A 23,057-nucleotide genomic window follows, 5' to 3' on the forward strand; every position below is an offset into this window, starting at 1 on the left:
ATGAGGCACTATTCAAGGAACTAGGTAGCCTAAACAAACAAAACCTGTTCCTGCCATCAAAGAGTTAACAGCCTTGGGGCTTCCCTGGTGGCGCGGTGGTTGGGAGTCCGCCTGCCGATGCAGGGGACACGGGTTCGTGCCCCGGTCTGGGAAGGTCCCACATGCCGTGGAGCGGCTGGGCCCGTGAGCCATGGCCGCTGAGCCTGCGCGTCCGGAGCCTGTGCTCCGCAACGGGAGAGGCCACAACGGTGAGAGGCCCGCGTACCGAAAAAAAAAAAAAAAAAAAAAAAAAAAAAAGAGTTAACAGCCTCAGAGGTAAGGTAAATTCCTAGTGCTAGGACCTTGAGCTCTATCATTAGACTCTTGTTCAAAGCCTTGCTCCACCATTTTGTAGCTGTGTAAACTTGGGCAAGCTATTTCACTCTCAGCCTCAGTTACCTCATCTATTGGAGATAATAGTACCTAACACAATTTTGTGAGGATTAAATGAGATTATGCATATATAGTGTTAAACAAAGTGCCTAGCATATATCAAGCTCTTAATAATGCTATTATTATCCTTAGCATAATTGAAAATAGAAGCAAAGTGCTATGAAAACATAAGGGATGGAGTGATTCTATCTTGTTTAGCCAGAGATGGATTTACAGTGGAGATATTATTTCAAAGGTGAGAATGTCATTTTAAAGTTAAACAGACTGGCCCTGAAGTCAGACTTGAATTGGAAACTTTGCTCTGTGGATTTTTAGCTATGTGGTTGTTGTGAGGATTAAGCTAATGAAGTTTAAGTACTTAGAGAATGCCAGACACAACTGTGGTTTAAATTTACATTTTTGTTAATTGCTATTTAATTCTCAAAGTATGATTTTCAAAAAGTTAAAAATGTGACTGTCATACAAATATATAATGAATGTGCATCAAAGATTTGTTAACTCATATTGGCAAGAACCAACAAGATAGGGTATAAAGTTAGTTCACTCATTAATGTGACTTAAATCTGTTGCACATGTTCATTATGTATTTATATCAGGGTGATATTTTTAACTTTTAAAATTACACATTCTCAAAATATACATGTATTTGAAAAGTAATAGTTACATGCTTGAGATTCTTTGTACTAAAACCTGGGAGGGGAGAGTGCATGGTGTGAAGGTGAATAGAGTCAGGGCTTTTACTGAACAGTCTGTGCTGAAACTGGCTTATACTGGCTCATGAGAACCAGTTGTGCACATCTCTTCCCAACTCTGTGTTCTGGTGTTTGGTGAGTTCAGGAAAGCTTGAAATCAGCCATTGTGACAGCATTTTCACCACAGAAAATGGTAAACACTACAAATCAGGACTTTTTTCTTGGAGATCCAGTTGTTAAACATTTACCAACACAGTGTAGGATGGGTTGAAGGGGGATGAGATTGCAAATGTATGGACATTATTTCATAGGCAGTGTCAAGTCTTGGGAGACTTCTATGGTGACTGAATTTGGGGAAGATGATCAGATTTCTGATTTAGAAAAATATTCTGATAACCATACTGGCAGTACAGAGGACAGATCATGAGAAGAGAATGGAGACAGGAGCCTTGAGAAGGCAGCAGCATTACTATTTTTGGTGAGACATAAGGCAGTATCAGTAAAGGTAAATAAACAAAAAAGGGTCAAGGACAAATTCCAGAGATTAATACAAGGATTGGAGTTGAAGTTTACTGAGGTTTTTAGTTTGGGGCACTAGGTAGATATTGGGGCACACCACTAATTGAGACAAGTAATATAGGTGAAAAAAGCAGTTTTGGAGATAAAATTGTTTTGGATTTTTTACCTTTAAGGTTATCTCAGGACCCCTGGATAGAAACATTCAGGTTGCAGTTGGGGGTAGAAATTCTTCTTTAGGATTTATTGGTATTCAATGATAGCTGAAGCCAAGAACAAAAATGATCTTGATCCAGGATCAGGTAAATATGAAGGAAAGTGAAAAGGGAAGCTTTTTGAAAGAGCCTATTTTAAAAGATGAGAGGTGAATAGAAATGATGGTTACTCTGTGATGTAAGACTGATAAAATATTTTTTACATGGGGCATCCTATCAATTTAATATTGTTAGAGAAAATAGAATGACTAAAATTGGACATAACTAACTTTGGACTTTCAATGACTTTTTGATACAAAGGAATATAGACACTGTAAGGCCAGCTGGCCCGGGTAAGAGGAAGCACCAGCCGGTTCGAGGAAGAGGAGGCGTTGAGGCAGAGGAGCATCTGGTTTGTGGCCACCCGAGCGACTTCCTCCATACGCCTGCGAAGGAACCTAAGAAAGCAGGGAGCAAGCATGAACAAGATACAGATGAGAATTAAGGGGCCTAAGATTGGTGTTAGCGAGGTATAGAGGGTGGATCGCCACCAATCGAGAATTAGGGAAGTGGACTGCTGTCGTTTGCATTGGAGTTCTTCCCTCAGGCGGTTGAGGGCATCCACGTTGTCCTCGAGGACCCCTGTCTCATTGATGTAATAACAGCATTCCTCCTGCAGGAAGAGGCAGGTACCCCCTTTGTCAGCCGTTAGGAGATCCAGGGCCCGTCGATTCTGTAAGGCCACTCGGCCCACCGAGGTGATTTGGCGCTGGAGGGAGGTGATGGAAGCGGCAGAAGCCTCTATGGCCAGTTGGAGTTTCTGTTCCAGGTCTCGGGATGTTGAGACGCTTTGTGTAAGGGCTCCTCCCTCGATGCCCACAGCAACGAGGGAGGAGGCAAGGGAAATGCCTGCGACCATGGGCAGAAAGATGGCCCTTTTCCGCCGAACAGAAAGCAGCATGGCTAGTGAGGAAAATTCGGCTTGGCTATATAATGTGAGCTGTGGAACAAGGGTGACGGGAATACATGGAAAAGGGAAGGAAGAGTTGATCTCCTTTGTAAGGGAGCCATTACACCAAAAGAACAGACCTGGTGGGGCCCTCACTGGCATAGTTACAGGGAAGGATGAGTTGCAAGGGAGTGCATCATCAGTTAAGTTTGGTTGACTGCCATAGCAAATTGTGAGGTTTTGTCTTTCTGAACCAGAGAAGATAGGGACTCTCAAAGGGGGAAAGGGCAGATGGTGGGAGGAATTAAAGGGGGTAGAGGTGAAGGGCTGATCGAGCAGGACAGCAGTTAAAGGAGGCCGAGTGAGGCACACAGAAAACAGTCAGAGATGTTGCCTATCTTGGTGTGATTAAGTATGTGTACCCCTTGGCGGATGAGGGCCAGCCATGAAAAAGGGTCCGTCTTGTGGTCAGGGTGGGATAATTGGCATTCTAGGGCCTGTTCCGTCTTTTGGATCTTGGTTGCCTGCTCGCTCAAGTGCTGGATGATTTCAGGGATCACTCTGACATATGAGCGGAAGACCCTGATGGATCCCACGGGGTAGGCATCAGTTGCCCACCGGTAAATCTTTCCCTGCACCCCTTTTACCCATCTTGTGTCCCAGGGATCTTTGATGTTGAGGAATAATTGACCCTTACCGTTAGAGGTGAGTAGGTAGGATTGCCGGAGCGAACTCCTGGTATCCAGTTTTGCCACGTGGATGTTACATGAGTGATAGGGGCACCCCCCCATAGGTCTCAGGCCACCACTGACAGTAGTCTCTGATCGTAAGTGAGGCAGACGGCAGGGGTGGACCAACCCAGGGGAGCTGGCCCGGGTAAGAGGAAGCACCAGGCAGTTCGAGGAAGAGGAGGCATTGAGGCAGAACGTTCTCACCTATTCTGAGAATCAACAGAGACTCTCCCCCGACTTCCTGCCCCAAGGACGGGGTGGGGGGGGGGGGACTCAAACCCCTGAAAGTAAGCCAGTCAACACCTAGCCCGGCCGTAGCTTCACCAAATAAGGAATCACCCTGCATAGCAAACCACCCCTCCCTTACACCCCAATAAAGATCTCCCACGCCTAGGACCGGGCGCGACTTCTCTGGCCCCCTTTCCTCGGACCAGTGAACCTCGCCTGGGAGTGCTCCCAATAAAGTTTGCTTAAAGCTTGTTTCTGTCTGACGGTGCCGTTTGTTATAAACCGACCTTACAAACACCAATAGAGTGCCTAACTTAAAGGAGTTTGCCATGGCAAAGGTAACAGAATGATCACATGATAAAAGGATGATGATGATAATAATTACTAACAGGTACTTGACTTTTATCATTTACTCTTCATAAAACAATTCTGCAAGGGCGGATTATTATAGTATTCCATTTTACAGATGAGGAAGCTAAGGTGTAGAGAGGTTAACTAACCTGTCCAAAACATGTAGTGGCAGAGCCAGGATTTGACCCAGGAGTTTGAATGCAGAGACTGCACTCTTAACTACTATCTTTGATTTCAATAATAGGACCTACTTCATAAATTGTAAAGATTAAATTAGTAAATATACATAAAGCTCTTAGAACAATTTAACCACACGCATTAAGCCCTGTGTAAGTATTAACCCTTATCTTTAGCGCCCAAGGTTACACAGCCATTTTGTGGCAGAGTCCGGATTCCAACCTAAAATTCGTTCTCTTATCCATTACAATATAGACAAGTGAGTCCAAGACATTAAGAGAACACATAGGAGGAACACCTAATTTCAGGAAGGGGAAAGGAGGAGTGTGTCAGAAGTCTAGAAGCTTTTTGAGATAAATAAGACACAAAACTCCGTGCAGAACAAGCAGACAGGTTAGACTGTGAGTTAAAAAAGCGAGGCGGTTGACGTGTTGACGTGTTCCGTGTTTGTAACAGGGTGGTTGGATCCAACAGTCAGAATGGCAGTGGCGGGCAGTAAGCTGAAGAGTCTTCATATCCAATTCCGTGCTGCGTATGGCTTTGCAATTTATTCTTCAAAAGACGTCACTGTCTGAACAATACTATTCGAACACACACCCACCCACAACCTTCCCTCCCAACCCCCCACAAAGATGGTTCGTTATAGGGGTTAGAATAAACTCCCAAGAGCGACTCAATCTGCAAAAGTAAAGAACAATCACACATTGGGCGAAAAAAAACAGCGTTTTCTCTCTTATTGGATCTGGCCAAAACGTAAACGGGTTGAGATAGGAAGCACGTTACGACTCTTGCTGGCAGGCTGGGCTGCAGTGCAATCTCTGCCTTCCGGCGTCCTCAGTTGCTAAGGGAGACCGGAAGCGCCCTTACGCTCCGTGGGTGCAACCATAGAGTGCCGGAAAAAGCGTGAGCAGAGGGGTCGGGAAAAGAAAGCAACTGCGGTTAGTACTAAAATGACGACCTTAGTGCTGGATAACGGAGCGTACAACGCCAAAATCGGTTACAGCCATGAAAATGTCTCGTAAGTGTTCGCTTCCTCCGAGGGACAAAGCATATATGCCTAGTAGTTACGTATGTTACGCTTCATCTTGGGACGTCTGTAAACTGCAAACGCCCCCGCGCGGCCCTCAGGCAGAGGGATGCTCTAGTTGGAGTTGGGTAGTTTGAATGCTTTGAAGTGGGACATGGTTACTAACTTTGGGCTACGTGGCCCCGGAAGTGGGACGTGTTTCGTTTCGTAACAGGAAATAGTTCAGGAAAATAGGCTTCTAAGGAAGCGGTTCCCGAAAGAGGGGTCCGTACACAAAGTTCATGAACCCTCAGGAATCGTGGGCAACGTTTGTGTTATATGCATTTTGGGGGGGGACGCGATCATAGCTTTCATCAGATCCTTAAAGGGTTCCATGGCCCCCAAAAGTGTAAAAACCACTGTTTCAGTGGCTGTAGACTTTGAAGGCTTTGTACTTTAGCCGTTCTAAGTGCTCATTGGCTGACCTGGTTGATCAGACTCAAACAAATACTACACTGGCTTTCATAAACTATGTTTGAGTAGAGACTAAGCAAATTAAAAGACACACTTTTGCTCTAGAGTATTCACAGGGGACTTTTTCCCTTCCTCCCTCCTTTCCTTTTTCTTTTTTTAGAGGACAAACTGCGTAGGAATGTATATTGTTACAGTCTTATTTTGGCAATGTGTATCATTGTTCTCATCCTTTGATAGCAGTTCTGTTATCAGTTACTTAAGGAATAATTTAGAAGTCTTGGTAAGAGTAGGTGTGGAATACTCTATATCATGTATAGACATTGTGTATGGTGACACAAAGGTGTGGGCAGAAGCAAGCTAAATAATCAAGAACAGTAAACTGACTAAAATTATAATACAGCCAAGATTGACTACAAGGCAGGTTTTAAAATTATGTCCTTGGGCTTCACTCGTGGCGCAGTGGTTAAGAATTCGCCTGCCAATGCGGGGGACATGGGTTTGAGACCTGGTCTGGGAAGATCCCACATGCTGCGGAGCAACTAAGCCGGTGAGCCACAACTACTGAGCCCGCACGCCTAGAGCCTGTGCTCCACAACGAAGAGAGTAGCCCCCAATCACCACAACTAGAGAAAGCCTGTGTGCAACAATGAAGACTTAATGCAACCAAAAATAAATAAATTTAAAAATATATTGTTTAAAATTATGTCCTTGAAGACTATTTAAACATAGAGAAAATGACAGCATAGTAAGTGAAATAATCAGGTATAAAACATTTTTTACAGTATTATCCCAATTAATGCAAGGATTTTAATCGCCTTTAGCGCAAAATAATCCTTATACCAAAGTGGAATATTTTGAGGTGACAAATTATGCTCCTTCACTTTCTCTCTCTCTATCCCTTTCTCTGTATGTGTGTGCATATATATGCACACACACGCATACACACACATACATGTATACACATGTATGATGGATAATGGTTCTAGTTTGTCTTCCTAACCAGACTGTAAACTCATGGTGCGCAGCAACCATATTTAAAACTACTTCCTACATCGTACCTTATAGCATCTTGCTGATTGAAAATCTTTAACTCCATGGAAACTTAATTTTATGGTCAGAATGTTGAACTTGCAAATTTTTTTTTTTCTTACCAGAATGGTATTAAGAATTTTCCAGAAACTTTACCTCAGCCCCTCTTCACATCTGTGCAGTGGCAGAACCAATACCCACCCGTAAGGGTGTCCTGAAGATTATTTGAGAAAGATAATGGGTCCAGTACAGGACTGGTATATACTAGAACCTTAAAAAAAAAAAAAAGGCATGTAAAAATTTTTTGAAGACAGAATGAGAAACATTGGTTTTGGATATTTTTTGACACCAAGGGTGGTGGTTAGGTATATGTATTTTTAGGAACTAAGTATTTAGGGAATAATTACATTATTTGTTTCTTTGTTTATAGAGTTATTCCTAACTGTCAGTTCAGGTCAAAAACGGCACGTCTTAAAACTTTTACCGCTAACCAGATAGATGAAATAAAGGATCCTTCTGGACTCTTTTATATTCTTCCTTTTCAAAAGGTAATTCAACTCTATGTCATTTATAGCATTAAAGACCTAAATTGAAAGATAATTTGGAATGTATATTTAAGATTTTGTATGTATGAAAATATTTTTGAATCTCTGAGAAAAAGTTATTTAAATTTTAATTAAGATCTTATTAAAACCAAAAGTTGAATTTAAATTGTGTTAAAAAAATGACCATGGGGCTTCCCTGGTGGTGCAGTGGTTGGGAGTCCGCCTGCCGATGCGGGGGGCGCAGGTTCGTGCCCCGGTCCGGGAGGGTCCCACGTGCCGCGGAGCGGCTGGGCCCATGGGCTGTGGCCGCTGGGCCTGCACGTCCGGAGCCTGTGCTCCGCGGTGGGAGAGGCCACAACAGTGAGAGGCCCGCGTACCGCAAAAAAAAAAGACCATGATTAATTATACTTCAATGAAAAAAAATCAACTGTACTTCAATAAATAAAAATAAATGACCATGATTTAGTTACTGATTGTGGGTACTGAATTTTACTTCTTTATGTTAAAGCTAAATGAAACGAACACATTAAAGAAAAAGAGTATAGAGAGGCATCTCTACATATTGGTGTGTCTTTTGAACCTTTGATATTTTGGTCATTGTTAATTTGTAATAGTTTGAATTTCTAAAAGGAGAAAAGCATACCAATATAATAGGTTTGGAATTCAAACAGCATTAGACTGGTGAATGTGACCATAAAGAGATAAGAATCAGTGATTTAGAATATATTAATCTGATTTTTAAAAAATTGTTCAAATATTTTTGATAATTAAATTCATAAAACAAATTTTTTAGGGCTACTTGGTGAATTGGGATGTTCAAAGACAAGTCTGGGATTACCTTTTTGGAAAAGAAATGTATCAGGTAACAAATTGGAGTATGTATTCAAATTTCTATTTCCATGTCTTATTCAAATGAAAAATTTAAATCTGTACTTATATTTTAAGATTTATAAATTTTTGAATATGTTTCTTATATATATTTAAGTCACTTAATCTACTGTGCTTAACTTTGATTTTCAAATAAGTGCAAGTGAATGGAATTTCCATTGTGAAGTGGAATTTGAAATTGAGAAGAGATAGTCTGTATGAAACTTAAGATTAAAATTTTTACTTCAGATTTCTGCTATTCTTAGACCAATTCACTGTCTAATTTTTTTCACAATAAAATATTTTTGCTGATATATCTGAATGTGTGAATGATACAATGTTAAAATTTTGTGCTTTTAATATCTTTAGTGTGACTTTAGGTATACTGAGAAAATGTTCAAATTTTAATGCTTCTTAAGAGTGTGTGGGAGAGCATTATGTAAACGTTAAATATTCTAAAGCTTCTCACCTTTTAACTTTTAAAAACAAAATAACAGTCCCAGTGCCTGTAGTTGTATCATTTATTACTTTTGCATAATTATCTTTAAACAATTTGACAGTACCATTTTATCAATGCTATCATTAAGAGAGTTAAAATTATATAATAGTTAAAGTGCATGTATTCTGTAACCAGACTTCCCAAGTTCAAATCCTAGGTATGTCACTAACTAGTTATATGGACCTTCGTAACTCATTCAACTCTTTTGTGCCTCAGTTTGCTCACGTTTTAAAAGGGAATAATAGTAAGACGTGTCTCCTAGGGTTATTGTGAGGATTAAATAAATGTGTTTATATATGTAAAACAAGTACTTATAATTATGACTACAAAGTTACAAAACTTTGGGAATTTTTTTCCTCACATAGGTTGATTTTTTAGACACTAATATTATTATCACAGAACCATATTTTAACTTCACTTCAATTCAAGAATCAATGAATGAAATCTTATTTGAAGAATACCAGTTTCAAGCAGTATTAAGAGTAAATGGTGAGTTAAAGTTTTTATTGAAATTGAGTTATGTGAATATGAATATGAATAGAGTAAAGAAACACTTAAGGTCCAAGAATATTGGGTGACATTCTTTTTGATTTGAAGGAAATAAAACCTGGAATTTAAAAACTAGATGGACCCTTAGAGATTATCTAGTCAGACTTCTCTCACTTTATCTTTTTACTGATACGATATTTCTCCCTAATGAAGTTACTAGCCACATTTCTAATCTCTGAAAGATTATTGTTTCTGAGTAAGTTGTCTATTCTGTCACTGATGTGTCTGCTATTGTTATTATTATTGTTTGAAATAATGTTAATAGCTCAGGCTGCCAATATGAGGGATAATAATCTGTAAATATTATCTAGAAGTAAGTTTATTAAAGGCTAGAATCACATTACATGACTGTACAAAGAAAGTATTCACATATTTAGCTTGTAGAATTTAAGTCTGTATAAGCAACAGTATACTGTAATGGTTAGGAGCATAATCTCTAAAACAGTGTTCTCAACCAAGGGTGATTTTGCTCCTGGGGACATTTGACAAAGTCTGGAGACATTTTTCGTTGTCACAACTGGGAGGGTGCTACTGGTATCTAATGTGTAGAGGACACAGATGCTGCTAAACATCTTACAATGCACAGTAAAACCCCCAACAACAAGGAGTTATCTGGCCCAAAATATCAGGAGTTCCAAAGTTGAGAAACCCTGCTCTGGAATCACACTGTCTGTGTTTGAATCCTAGCTCTGTTACTTTCTAATCATGTGACCTTGGGCACATTATTTAACTTCTCTGTGCTTCACTTTCTTCATCTGTGAAATGGGATTGTTGTGAGGATTAAAACACACACACTCATGGAGTTTAGAATAGTGCCCAGAATGTAATAAATGCTCAGTAAAATCATCTGCTATTAAAATAATTATTATAAACTGTGAAGTGAATATTTACCTTTAAAAGTTGATCACAAATTTTTTATCATTTTCCACAAAAATATCATGTTTTAAAGTTTAAGCATTATAAAGAGCTTGTGACAGAATTAGGAATGTTATTTTAAATTAACATTTTTCCTATAAATAAAGTTTTTGTCTTTCTGCTTGTTTTAGTTTGCTACCTTTATTTATTGCTTTAAATTAATTATACTCTTATTCAGTGTGTTTATTTTTTCTTTATCTTTTTTTTTTAAATAGCTGGGGCTCTCAGTGCACATAGGTATTTCCGAGATAATCCTTCCGAATTATGCTGTATCATTGTAGATAGTGGATATTCCTTTACACATATAGTTCCTTATTGTAGAAGTAAAAAGAAAAAAGAAGCAATTATTCGGTGAGTTGCATTCAATTTTCATCTTATTTCTTAGAATAAAACTGAATGAAATGTGTAATAAACTGAACCAAATTTGAATTCTCCCTTTTTAGGATAAATGTGGGAGGAAAACTCCTAACCAATCATCTAAAAGAGATTATATCTTACAGGTAATACTTAACTTTGATTCTTTGGGAGGGTAATTTAAAATTATTCCTTACCTTTAGTTCTAAGTTCGGGTGGCAATTCTATATTATTGATTAGAAGACTATATCACATATATAAATACTAATGATGTTCAAGTTGAAAAGCTTTCTAACATATGAAATGGTAGTGTCCACCAAAAAGACGTTTCCAAATTCTAGAGAGCTTAATACATTAATAATATTTTAAAATGACAAATGTATATGCACCTCGTAAAACAAATTTAAAAATACGTATAAGGAAATAAGGATCCAAAAAGAAAACAAATCTCTGCCTTCCCTTTCCATTTCTCTTGTCAGTTTTACTCCATACACAGCATAATATTTCAACTTTATTATCTTTTACTCTTTTTTAATCTCTATAAGCCTTAATAATGTATTGATATGTTTCTGGATTAGCCAATATTAGTTGACTGTCCACTATTAAAAGATGAAGAATTAGTGTACTTAATCACGTGCCAACTCTTCTCCTGCCTCCTAAATTTTATTAATGCTATTATTTTTAGTTTTACTGTTTAAAAACATAAGTAGAATTCTTAAATCTCAGTTTTTGCTACATTAACTTTGACCAGTATGATACTGTCAGTATCTCTTGGCTTCCCTCTGTGTTATATGTGAAAATAAGTGCATCTACATTTCTTTCTTCCCTCCTTTTCTTTCTCTCAGATGTATCATTACTTTTTTAAACAGCTTTATTGATATATAATTCTCATACCATACAATTCACCCATTTAAAGTGTACAGTTCAATGGTTTTTTGCATATGCATCCATCACCACAATCAATTTTAGAACATTTCATTACGCCCAAAAGAAGCCCAATCCCCTTAGAGCTGTCTTACCCATCTCTAGCGCATTTAAAAAAAAAAACGTTTTATTTTGAAATACAGACACAGGAAGTTGCAAGAATAGTACACAGAGCCCTGTGTACCCTTAGTAACATTTTATATAACTAGTACAACATAAAAATGATAAAATTGACGTTGGTGCAATACTATTAACCAGACTACAGATTATATTCAGTTTTCACTATTCTTTACGTGCACTAGTCTGCCTCTAGTTCTGTGTGGTTTTTATCCCATGTATAGACTCATAAACACCGCCACAGTCAAGATACAGAACTGTTCCACCATTACAAAGGAAATTCTATGTGCTCCCCCTTTATATTTGCTCCTCCACCTTGTCCCAGTACCTTGGCAATTGCTAATCTGCTTTCCATTTCTATAGTTCTATTATTTCAAGAATGTTAGAGAAACAGAATCATATAGTACGTAACCTTTAGAGATTGACTTTTTTCATTGCTATACCATTTCTTCTTAATTATTGAAATTTATAATATTTATATAATGCTCTTTACTATAGTTAAGTCTTCTTGCCTTGATTATAGATTAATTTTAAAAATAGAAAACTTATAAATAGTATTTACAATATTATGATTATGTGAATGTTACTCATTATGAAACCAAACAGAATTAGGCTCAGCTTCAAAAAGTTTAGATGTTTAATTCCCTTTCCCAGAAACAGCAAATTAGAAAGGTAAGGGAATGCTGATAACAGATGAGGACATTAACCAAAACCCAGGCAGTTTGAGTCCAAAGCCTATATATATACTTAGTCCTTCTGAATGAAACACTGAATGAAAAAAAATCATATGTTTTTAAAAGCAAGGCTGTTGAAGTCCAACTTGAAGAGAAGAAGCTGGCAGGAACAACTAGAAATACTGATGAAAAAGAATTATAATGAAAAGAGACTTCTCTAGTAGATGATTAAAAAATTTAAAACTAATAATTAAATTAAGGTGACACTTGTATAAGAATGAACTGACAGGGACTTCCCGCAGTGGTGCAGTGGTTAAGACTCTGTGCTCCCAATGAAGGGGGTCTGGGTTTGATCCCGGGTCAGGGAATGAGGTCCCACATGTATGCCACAACTAAGAGTTCGCATGCCGCAACTTAGGATCCCACGTGCTGCAACTAAGACCCAGTGCAACCAAATTAAATAAATTAATTTTTTTTTAAAAAAAAGAATTAACTGACAGATCAGTGACACTGAATTGTTAATCCTAAATTAAACATTATATGTAAAAAAAAAAAGTAATTACATATTAAACAAAGCATCAGAAACCAATGAGGACGGGAGTAACTGTTCAAGAAAGGATACAGGTAAAGTTGCCTGTTTGGAGAAAAATTAAGATTTTACCTTGCCTCATACACTGAAGTTCAGATGGTTGTAAGACTTAAATATAAAAATAAAACCACAAGAAATATTTAACTGAGTTGCTAAGCATAAAAACAGTGGAAGAGGGCTTCCCTGATGGTGCAGTGGTTAAGAATTTGCCTGCCAAGGCAGGGGACACGGGTTCGAGCCCTGGTCTGGGAAGATCCCACATGCCGCAGAGCAACTAAGCCCATGCACCACAACTACTGAGCCTGCGCTCTAGAGCCCGCAAGCCACAACTACTGAGCTTACATGCCACAACTATTGAACCCTGCACTCCTAGAGCCCATGCTGTGCAACAAGAGAAACTACTGCAATGAGAAGCCCACACACTGCAATGAAAAGTAGCCCCCGCTCGCCGCAACTAGAGAAAGCCCACACTCAGCAACAAAGACCCAATGCAGCCATAAATAAATAAATAAATAAATAAATAAAATAAATTTATTTTTTAAAAAGTGGAAGAAGTAACAAAGGGTGTATTTTCTTACAACTTCTTTTTAAAATAAACTTTTTATTGAAGTAAAACATATAAAAAGAAGTTTAAGACCGTGAGTGTACAACTCAGTGAATTTTCAAAAAGTGAATACACTCATGTAACCAGAACACAGTTCAAGCAGAATATTACCAGCACCCTTAGCCCCCCTTTTGTCTATGTTTAGTCTGAAACAACTGACTTAAGGACAGGATAGATTTTTCCAGCTTTTGTTTTTTAACTATGTAAAAATTTTAACCCTTATGTGCATCAAAAGCCTTTGTAAGCAAAACTAAACAATCCTGAGAAATAAACCTAAAAGAAATATGACACAGGGTTGTTTTCTTTAATATATTAAGAGCTCTTATCAATCCATAAGAAAAACACTACTCCAGTATAAAATGGTTAATTTTCAGAATACAGATTGTCAGTGGCACAAATAGATAATCATTGGAGAATTACATGCTGTCAAAGGTTAAAAAATGGATAATTCTCAGACATAAAAAGTGTTAAACATCTGTAGTAATCACGGATTCAATTGCGATATTTATTGAGCATTTATTTAGGAGCTTGGATGCAAAACAGAAAAGAATTCCTCTTCCGCATGGTACATTCTAGTAGAGAAAATGCAAATTAAAATACTACTCTTACAATCCAAATTAATAGAATTTTTTCAAAAGGTGTTGCAGATTTGTGATATGGACACTTTTTTTTGCTGCTGGTCAGAGTGTAATTTGAAATAACTTTTCTGGTAAACAATTTTGCAATATACCAAGAGACTAAGTATTTCATATTATGTGTCTTAGAGTATGAATAAATAACGGGATAATCAGAGATATCGATTAAGATGCCTATATTTCAAATACAGGGACTATGCTAAACACTTTACATGTATGATTAGAATTATTTACTTCTTGCAGCTGTTTTAAGTTGGTGAACTTATTACCTTTTTAGAGGTAACTTATTACCTTTGAAGAGATTGAGTCCCAAAGAAATAAAGTAATTTGTCTACTAAGTTGTGATTAAGCCTGTCTCAGACTCCAAAGTCCATGTTTATAAACACACGAGTATTTTTCCTCCTGATCTAAACTTTCAATATTTGGAACATGGATAAATACATATTAATAGATCCCTCTGGTTGAAGTATGATAGGGCAATAAGAACCTGCTGTATAAAAAAGTAAATAAAATTAAATTTAAAAAGAAATATGATAAGGCATTAAATCATATTTTTAAAAAATATGTAATAGCATAAGAAAATGTTCATGAGATAATGTTTGGGCTAAAACATAAAAAGTAAAAATCTACGTGCAGAGAAAAATATTCAAAGGAAATAACCTTACATTTTTGTTTGTTTTTAAAAACATCTTTATTTTCTACATTAAGCCTGTGTTGTCTCTGATTCACTCATCAAATATTTAAGCATCTACTATTTTTTTTGTATTTTATTTTTGCGGTACGTGTACCTCTCAGTGTTGTGGCCTCTCCCGTTGCAGAGCACAGGCTCCGGACGCGCAGGCTCAGCGGCCATGGCTCATGGGCCCAGCCGCTCCATGGCATGTGGGATCTTCCCAGACCGGGGCACGAACCTGTGTTCCCTGTATCAGCAGGCTGACTCCCAACCACTGCGCCACCAGGGAAGCCCTAAGCATCTACTTTTTGCCAATTACTGTGTGGTGGTGACTAACAGTCCTTGTCTAATAGGAAAAGAAAGTGCACATAGTTAAGGCATTTTAGCAAGATTCTATTCAGAATGGTTGGAAGAATATGTTTCCCTTTAATTGGATAATCCTTGCCACTTAAAACCTCTATTTTAAATTTCCTTCTGCAAACTGAACTGTTTGCCCTCAGAGGGATAATGGGGAGATGAAATAAGATAATGGAATGGGTATTCCATAAAGTTAAAAATATTTTACACATTCAAAAATTTAATGTTTTTAAAAAATCAGTTACCTGAAAATTTAATTCCAGAAAAATATTTTAAATGATAATTGTAAGTTATGTTTAAATTTTCTTTTTTTTATTAGTCATCAATTTTATACACATCAGTGTATACATGTCAATCCCAATCGCCAAATTCATCACACACCCACACCCCCACGGCTTACCCCCCTTGGTGTCCATACGTTTGTTCTCTACATCTGTGTCTCAAATTCTGCCCTGCAAACCGGTTCATCTGTACCATTTGTCTAGGTTCCACATATATGCGTTAATATACGATATATGTTTTTCTCTTTCTGACTTACTTCATTTTGTATGACAGTCTCTATATCCATCCACGTCTCTACAAATGACCCAATTTCGTTCCTTTTTATGGCTGAGTAATATTCCATTGTATATATGTACCACATCTCCTTTATCCATTCATCTGTCAATGGGCATTTAGGTTGCTTCTATGACCTGGCTATTTTAAACAGTGCTGCAGTGAACATTGGGGTGTATGTGTCTTTTTGAATTATGGTTTTATCTGGGTATATGCCCAGTAGTGGGATTGCTGGGTGGTATGGTAGTTCTATTTCTAGCTTTATAAGGAACCTCCATACTGTTCTCCATGGTGGCTATATCAATTTACATTCCCACCAACAGTGCAAGAGGATACCCTTTTCTCCACACCCTCTCCAGCATTTATTGTTTGGAGATTTTCTGATGATGCCCATTCTGACTGGTGTGAGGTGATACCTCATTGCAGTTGTCTAATAATTAGTGATGTTGAGCAGCTTTTCATGTGTTTCTTGGCCATCTGTATGTCTTCTTTGGAGAAATGTCTATTTAGGTCTTCTGCCCATTTTGGGACTGGGTTGTTTGTTTTTTTAATATGGAGCTACATGAGCTGTTTATATATTTTAGAGATTAATCCTTTGTTCATTGATTCGTTTGCAAATATTTTCTCCCATTCTGAGGGTTGTCTTTTCATCTTGTTTATGGTTTCCATTGCTGTGCAAAAGCTTTGAAGTTTCATTAGGTCCCATTTGTTTATTTTTCTTTTTATTTCCATTACTCTAGGAGGTGGATCAGAAAAGATCTTGCTGTGATTTATGTCAAAGAGTGTTCTTCCTATGTTTTCCTCTGAGAGTTTGATACTGTCTAGCCTTACATTTAGGTCTCTAATCCATTTTGAGTTTATTATTGTGTATGGTGTTAGGGAGTGTTCTAATTTCATTCTTTTACATGCAGCAGTCCAGTTTTCCCAGCACCACTTATTGAAGAGACTGTCTTTTCTACATTGTATATCCTTGCCTCCTTTGTCATAGATTAGTTGACTATAGGTGCATGGGTTTATCTCTAGGCTTTCTATCTTGTTCCATTGATCTGTGTTTCTGTTTTTGTGCCAGTACCATATTGTCTTGATTACTGTAGCTTTGAGGTATAATCTGAAATCAGGGAGTCTGATTCCTCCAGCTCTGTTTTTTCCCCTCAAGACTGCTTTGGCTGTTCGGGGTCTTTTGTGTCTCCATACAAATTTTTAGATTTTTTGTTCTAGTTCTGTAAAAAATGCTATTGGTTATTTGATAGGAATTGCATTGAATCTGTAGATTGCTTTGGGTAGTATAGTCATTTTCACAATATTGAATCTTCCAATCCAAGAACATGGTATATCTCTCCATCTGTTGGTATCATCTTTAATTTCTTTCATCAGTGTCTTATAGTTTTCTGCATACAGGTCTTTTCTCTCCCTAGGAAGGTTTATTCCTAGGTATTTTATTCTTTTTGTTACAGTGGTAAATGGGAGTGTTTCCTTAATTTCTCTTTCAGATTTTTCATCATTAGTGTATAGGAATGAAAGAGATTTCTGTGCATTAATTTTGTATCCTGCAACTTTACCAAATTCATTGATTAGCTCTAGTAGTTTTCTGGTGGCATCTTTAGGATTCTCTATGTATAGTATCATGTCATCTGCAAACAGTGACAGTTTTACTTCTTCTTTTCCAATTTGTATTCCTTTTGTTTCTTTTTCTTCTCTGATTGCTGTAGCTAGGACTTCCAAAACTATGTTGAATAATAGCGGTGAGAGTGGACATCCTTGTCTTGTTCCTGATCTTAGAGGAAATGCTTTCAGTTTTTCACCATTGAGAACGATGTTTGCTGTGGGTTTATTGTATACGGCCTTTATTATATTGAGGTAGGTTCCCTCTATGCTCACTTTCTGGAGAGTTTTTACCATACATGGGTGTTGAATTTTGTCAAAAGCTTTTTCTGCATCTATTGAGATGATCATATGGTTTTTCTTCTTCAACTTGTTAATACGGTGTATCACATTGATTGATTTGTGTATATTGAAGAATCCTTGCATCCCTGGATAAATCACACTTGATCATGCTGTATGATCCTTTTAATGTGTTGTTGGATTCTGTTTGCTAGTATTTTGTTGAGGATTTTTGCATCTGTATTCATCAGTGATATTGGTCTGTTAATTTTCTTTTTTTGTAGTATCTTTGTCTGATTTGGTATCAGGGTGATGGTGGCCTCATAGAATGAGTTTGGGAGTGTTCCTTCCTCTGCAGTGTTTTGGAAGAGTTTGAGAAGGATGGGTGTTAGCTCTTCTCTAAATGTTTGATAGAATTCACCTGTGAAGCCATCTGGTCCTGGACTTTTTTTTGTTGGAAGATTTTTAATCACAGTTTCAATTTCATTGCTTGTGATTGGTCTGTTTATATTTTCTATTTCTTCCTGGTTCAATCTTGGAAGGTTATACCTTTCTAAGAATTTGGCCATTCCTTCCAGGTTGTCCATTTTATTGGCATAGGGTTGCTTATAGTAGTCTCTTAGGGTGCTTTGTATTTCTGTGGTGTCTGTTGTAACTTCTCCTTTTTCATTTCTAATTTTATTGATTTGAGTCCTCTCCCTCTTTTTCTTGATGAGTCTGGCTAATGGTTTATCAATTTTGTTTATATTCTTGAAGAACCAGCTTTTAGTTTTATTGATCTTTGCTGTTGTTTTCTTTGTTTCTATGTCATTTATTTCTGCTCTGATCTTTATGATTTCCTTCCTTCTGCTAACTTTGGGTTTTGTTTGTTCTTCTTTCTCTAGTTCCTTTAGGTGTAAGGTTAGATTGTTTATTTGAGATTTTTCCTGTTTCTTGAGGTAGGCTTGTATAGTTATAAACTTCCCTCTTAGAACTGCTTTTGCTGCATCCCATAGGTTTTGGATCATTGTGTTTTCATTGCATTTGTCCCTAGGTATTTTTTGATTTCCTCTTTAATTTCTTCAGTGATCTCTTGGTCATTTAGTAACGTATTGTTTACCCTCCATGTGTTTGTGTCTTTTACGTTTTTTTCCCTGTAATTCATTTCTAATCTCATAGTGTTGTGATGGAAAAGATGCTTGATATGATTTCAATTTTCTTAAATTTACGGAGGCTTGATTTGCGACCCAAGATGTGATCTATCCTGGACAATGTTCTGTGCGCACTTCAGAAGAAAGTGTAATCTGCTGTTTTGGGATGGAATGTCCTATAAATATCAACTAAATCTGTCTGGTCTGTTGTGTCATTTAAAGCTTCTGTTTTCTCTCTTTTTTTTTTTTTTTTTTTTTTGCGGTACGCGGGCCTCTCACTGTTGTGGCCTTTCCCATTGCGGAGCACAGGCTCTAGACGCACAGGCTCAGCGGCCGTGGCTCACGGGTCCAGCCACTCCGCAGCATGTGGGATCTTCCTGGACTGGGGCATGAACCTGTGTCCCCTGCATCGGCAGGCGGACTCTCAATCACTGCGCCACCAGGGAAGCCCCTGTTTCCTCATTTATTTTCATTTTGGATGATCTGCCCATTGGTGTAAGTGAGGTGTTAAAGTCCCCCACTATTATTGTGTTACTGTCGATTTCCTCTTTTATAGCTGTTAGCCGTTGCCTTATGTATTAAGGTGCTCCTATGTTGGGTGCATATATATTTATAATTGTTATATCTTCTTCTTGGATTGATCCCTTGATCATTATGTAGTGTCCTTCCTTGTCTCTTTTAACACTCTTCATTTTAGAGTCTATTTTATCTGATATGAGTATTGCTACTCCAGCTTTCTTTTGATTCCCATTTGATTTCCATTTGCACGGAATATCTTTTTCCATCCCCTCACTTTCAGTCTGTATGTGTCCCTAGGTCTGAAGTAGACAGTCTCTTGTAGACAGCATATATATGGGTCTTGTTTTTGTATCCATTCAGCGAGCCTGTGTCTTTTGGTTGGAGCATTTAATCCATTCACGTTTAAGGTAATTATCGATATTTATGTTCCTATTACCATTTTCTTAATTGTTATGGGTTTGTTTTTCTAGGTCCTTTTCTTCTCTTATGTTTCCCAGTTAGGAAAGTTCCTTTAGCATTTTTTGTAGAGCTCGTTTGATGGTACTGAATTCTCTTACCTGTTGCTTGTCTGTAAAGCTTTTGATTTCTCCGTCGAATCTGAATGAGATCCTTAATGGGTAGAGTAATCTTGCTTGTAGGTTCTTCCCTTTCATCACTTTAAATATATTATGCCACTCCCTTCTGGCTTGTAAAGTTTCTGCTGAGAAATCAGCTGTTAACCTTATGGGAGTTCCCTTGTATGTTATTTGTCATTTTTCCCTTGCTGCTTTCAATAATTTTTCATTATCTTTAATTAATTTTTGCTAGTTTGATTACTCTGTGTCTCAGCGTGTTATCTTTGAGTTCATCCTATATGGGACTCTCTGTGCTTTCTGGACTTGGGTGGCTATTTCCTTTCCCATGTTAGGGAAGTTTTCAACTATAATCTATTCAAATATTTTCTCTGGTCCTTTCTCTCTCTCTTCTCCTTCTGGGACCCCTATAATGCAAATGTTGTTGCATTTAATGTTGTCCCAGAGGTCTCTTAGGCTGTCTTCATTTCTTTTCATTCTTTTTTCTTTATTCTATTCTGCAGCAGTGAATTCCACCATTCTGTCTTCCAGGTCACTTATCCGTTCTTCTGCCTCAGTTATTCTGCTATTGATTCTTTCTAGTGTAGTTTTCATTTCAGTTATTGTATTGTTCATCTGTTTGTTTGTTCTTTAATTCTTCTAGGTCTTTGTTAAACATTTCTTGCATTTTCTCGATTTTTGCCTCCATTCTTTTTCCGAGGTCCTGGATGGTCTTCACTCTCATTATTCTGAATTCTTTTTCTGGAAGTTTGCCTATCTCCACTTCATTCAGTTGTTTTTCTCTGGTTTTATCCTGTTCCTTCATCTGATACATAGCCCTCTGCCTTTTCGTCTTGTCTGTCTTTCTGTGAATGTGGGTTTTGTTCCACAGGCTGCAGGAATGTAGTTCTTCTTGCTTCTGCTGTCTGCCCTCTGGTGGATGAGGCTATCTAAGAGGCTTGTGCAAGTTTACTGATGGGAGGGACTGGTGGTGGGTCTAAATTTTTTTCATTTCACGTTACCATTTTTTTTTCTGTTTAGGCAGTTACATGTTATGGATGAAACACATGTGATTAATCAAGTGAAAGAAGATGTATGCTATGTGTCTCAGGATTTTTATAGAGACATGGATATTGCCAAGTATGTATAATGGTAACCTAAGAATTAGAAAGTTGATTCTTGGGTAATGTTACACATAGTTAAAATATTTTATAAGTCTATGTTTTGTTTTCCAGGTTGAAAGGAGAAGAAAATACAGTAATGGTAGACTATGTTTTGCCTGACTTTAGTACAATTAAAAAGGGCTTTTGTAAGGTAATTTTTAAAACTTTATTTTATATTGGCGTATAGTTGATTTACAGTGTTGTGTTAATTTCAGGTGTACACCAAAGTGATTCAGTTATACATATATTCTCTTTCAGATCCTTTCCCATATAGCTTATTACAGAGTATTAAGTAGAGTTCCCTGTGCTGTACAGTAGGTTCTTGTTGATTATCTATTTTATATATAATAGTGTATGTTAATCCCAACCTCCTAATTTATCCCTCTGCCCAGCTTTCTCCTTTGGTAACCATAAGTTTGTTGTCTAAGTCTGTGATGTAAGGCAATTTAAAAAATACTCAATGATATTTCTTCAAGTGACCACCTCAGTCATGTTTGAACAGCATCCAGCTGGGATGGGTGGAATCTCACAGAGTTGTTGATGACTGCCTTCATGCCTGGCAGCCATTTCTTTAGGCACCAGTGTATGAATGATTAGTTAATATCTCTACTAAAGTTATTTAGAAAAAGAACTATCTGCCGTGATAGCACATGGGACAAATTTGGAGATTAACAGTATCATCACCTATATTATGGTTTACCCTTTTGTGTTTCATTAAGAATTAGTTTAAGTCCAGTTAGAAGTAGGTTATTTGTTGTGAATATTACTGACACAGCTGACCCAAGGCTCTGCTATCAGATTGTAGTTGAAAACAGCAAAATCCAGTGCACTTTCAAAGTGTTGAGAAGAGTTTATCTTAGATGTGAAAACAAAGTAATTTCTCCCTATCCTTGAGCAGCTCAGGTAAATTATCAGTTCTGTGGTTGGGTAAATGTGAAGTTCGCCCTTCTAGTTACTGGCATGGTGAGGAATGGCAGGAAGTTAAAAATCTTTGGTCAGAAACTTAAGCACAAGGAGATATTTTCTCAAGGGGACATGTATGGTAATGTTCATTGTAGTATACATTGAAAGAGTGAGAAATTGGGAAGAGCCTAGGTAGCCACTAGTGGTAGAAAAATAGATAAATTTTGATATATTCATATTATAAAATAAGCAGTGAAAATGAAGTAGAGCTACATGATCATCATGGATAAGTCTCAGAAATGTGTTTCTGTCTAAAACATGATGATGTCTAAAAGCCAGTTTTAGAAGGACGTATACCATTTCAGGCTATTCAGAATAATTATTATGTTTAGGAATTTATAGATATGAAGTAAAAGTATATAAACTATGTATGTGAACGATAACACCAAATTTAAAAGTGGAGTGTTATATCTGTGAAGTTACATTAAAATGGTTGATGGATATATGGGGTTTTTCTTTTTTTTTTTAATTATTTATATTTTGGCTGTGTTTCATCTTTGCTGCTTGCACAGGCTTTCTCTAGTTGCAGTGAGCGAGCACTACTCTTCGTTGTGGCGCATGGGCTACTCATTGCAGTGGCTTCTCTTTTTGCGGAGCATGGGCTCACGGAGCACAGGCTCCAGGCGCATGAGCTTCAGTAGTTGTGGCACATGGGCTCAGTAGTTGTGGCTTGCATGCTCTAGAGTGCAGGCTCAGTAGTTGTGGCGCATGGGCTTAGTTGCTCTGCGGCATGTGGGATCTTCCTGGAGCAGGGCTCGAACCCGTGTCCCCTGCATTGGTAGGCAGATTCTTAACCACTGCGCCACCAGGGAAGTCCGGATATATGGGTTTTATATAATTATTTATACTTGTTTTTATGCCTGAAATTAAAAAAGTTTGGTGGCCAGATTATTGAGGTGAAATACACATCAGAATTCATAGAAGGCTACCCAGGTCCTCATAAAATCAAAATCATCCTGTAATGTCCTTAGAAACATATCCTTGTGGAAGGACCAAAGCTGGCTTTCAGAAGTGGGAATTGTAATAGATTATGGGATCATGTTGTCTGGCATGAACTGGGGAGAGAAACTGGAAGCCCATGTCCCACTTAGGATATGGAAGGTGTATTTGTTTCTTTACAAGACAGGGAAAACTGCCCCAAACATATAGATACCAAGCCACTTTCTCATTAGGCACATTTGATCATCCTCATTTATTATAGCTGATTAAAACAA

General features: G+C 37.7%; 1 protein-coding gene across 1 annotated transcript in view; it reads left to right on the forward strand.

The window, feature by feature from the left end:
* The first annotated feature begins 5,156 nt into the window (after positions 1-5,156).
* Positions 5,157-23,057, forward strand: part of ACTR6 (actin related protein 6) — a 31,395-nt gene continuing 13,494 nt past the window's right edge. Inside the window, exons 1-8 of the mRNA XM_007465325.1 lie at positions 5,157-5,288; positions 7,210-7,327; positions 8,118-8,186; positions 9,056-9,179; positions 10,370-10,505; positions 10,598-10,654; positions 20,759-20,857; positions 20,953-21,031. Of these exons, the coding sequence (XP_007465387.1) occupies positions 5,221-5,288; positions 7,210-7,327; positions 8,118-8,186; positions 9,056-9,179; positions 10,370-10,505; positions 10,598-10,654; positions 20,759-20,857; positions 20,953-21,031 (750 nt within the window). The 5' untranslated portion in view covers positions 5,157-5,220. The remainder of the gene's footprint in view (positions 5,289-7,209; positions 7,328-8,117; positions 8,187-9,055; positions 9,180-10,369; positions 10,506-10,597; positions 10,655-20,758; positions 20,858-20,952; positions 21,032-23,057) is intronic.

The sequence above is a fragment of the Lipotes vexillifer genome, unplaced genomic scaffold, assembly GCF_000442215.2.
Source record: "Lipotes vexillifer unplaced genomic scaffold, Lipotes_vexillifer_v1.1 scaffold141, whole genome shotgun sequence".
Lineage (NCBI taxonomy): Eukaryota > Metazoa > Chordata > Mammalia > Artiodactyla > Lipotidae > Lipotes > Lipotes vexillifer.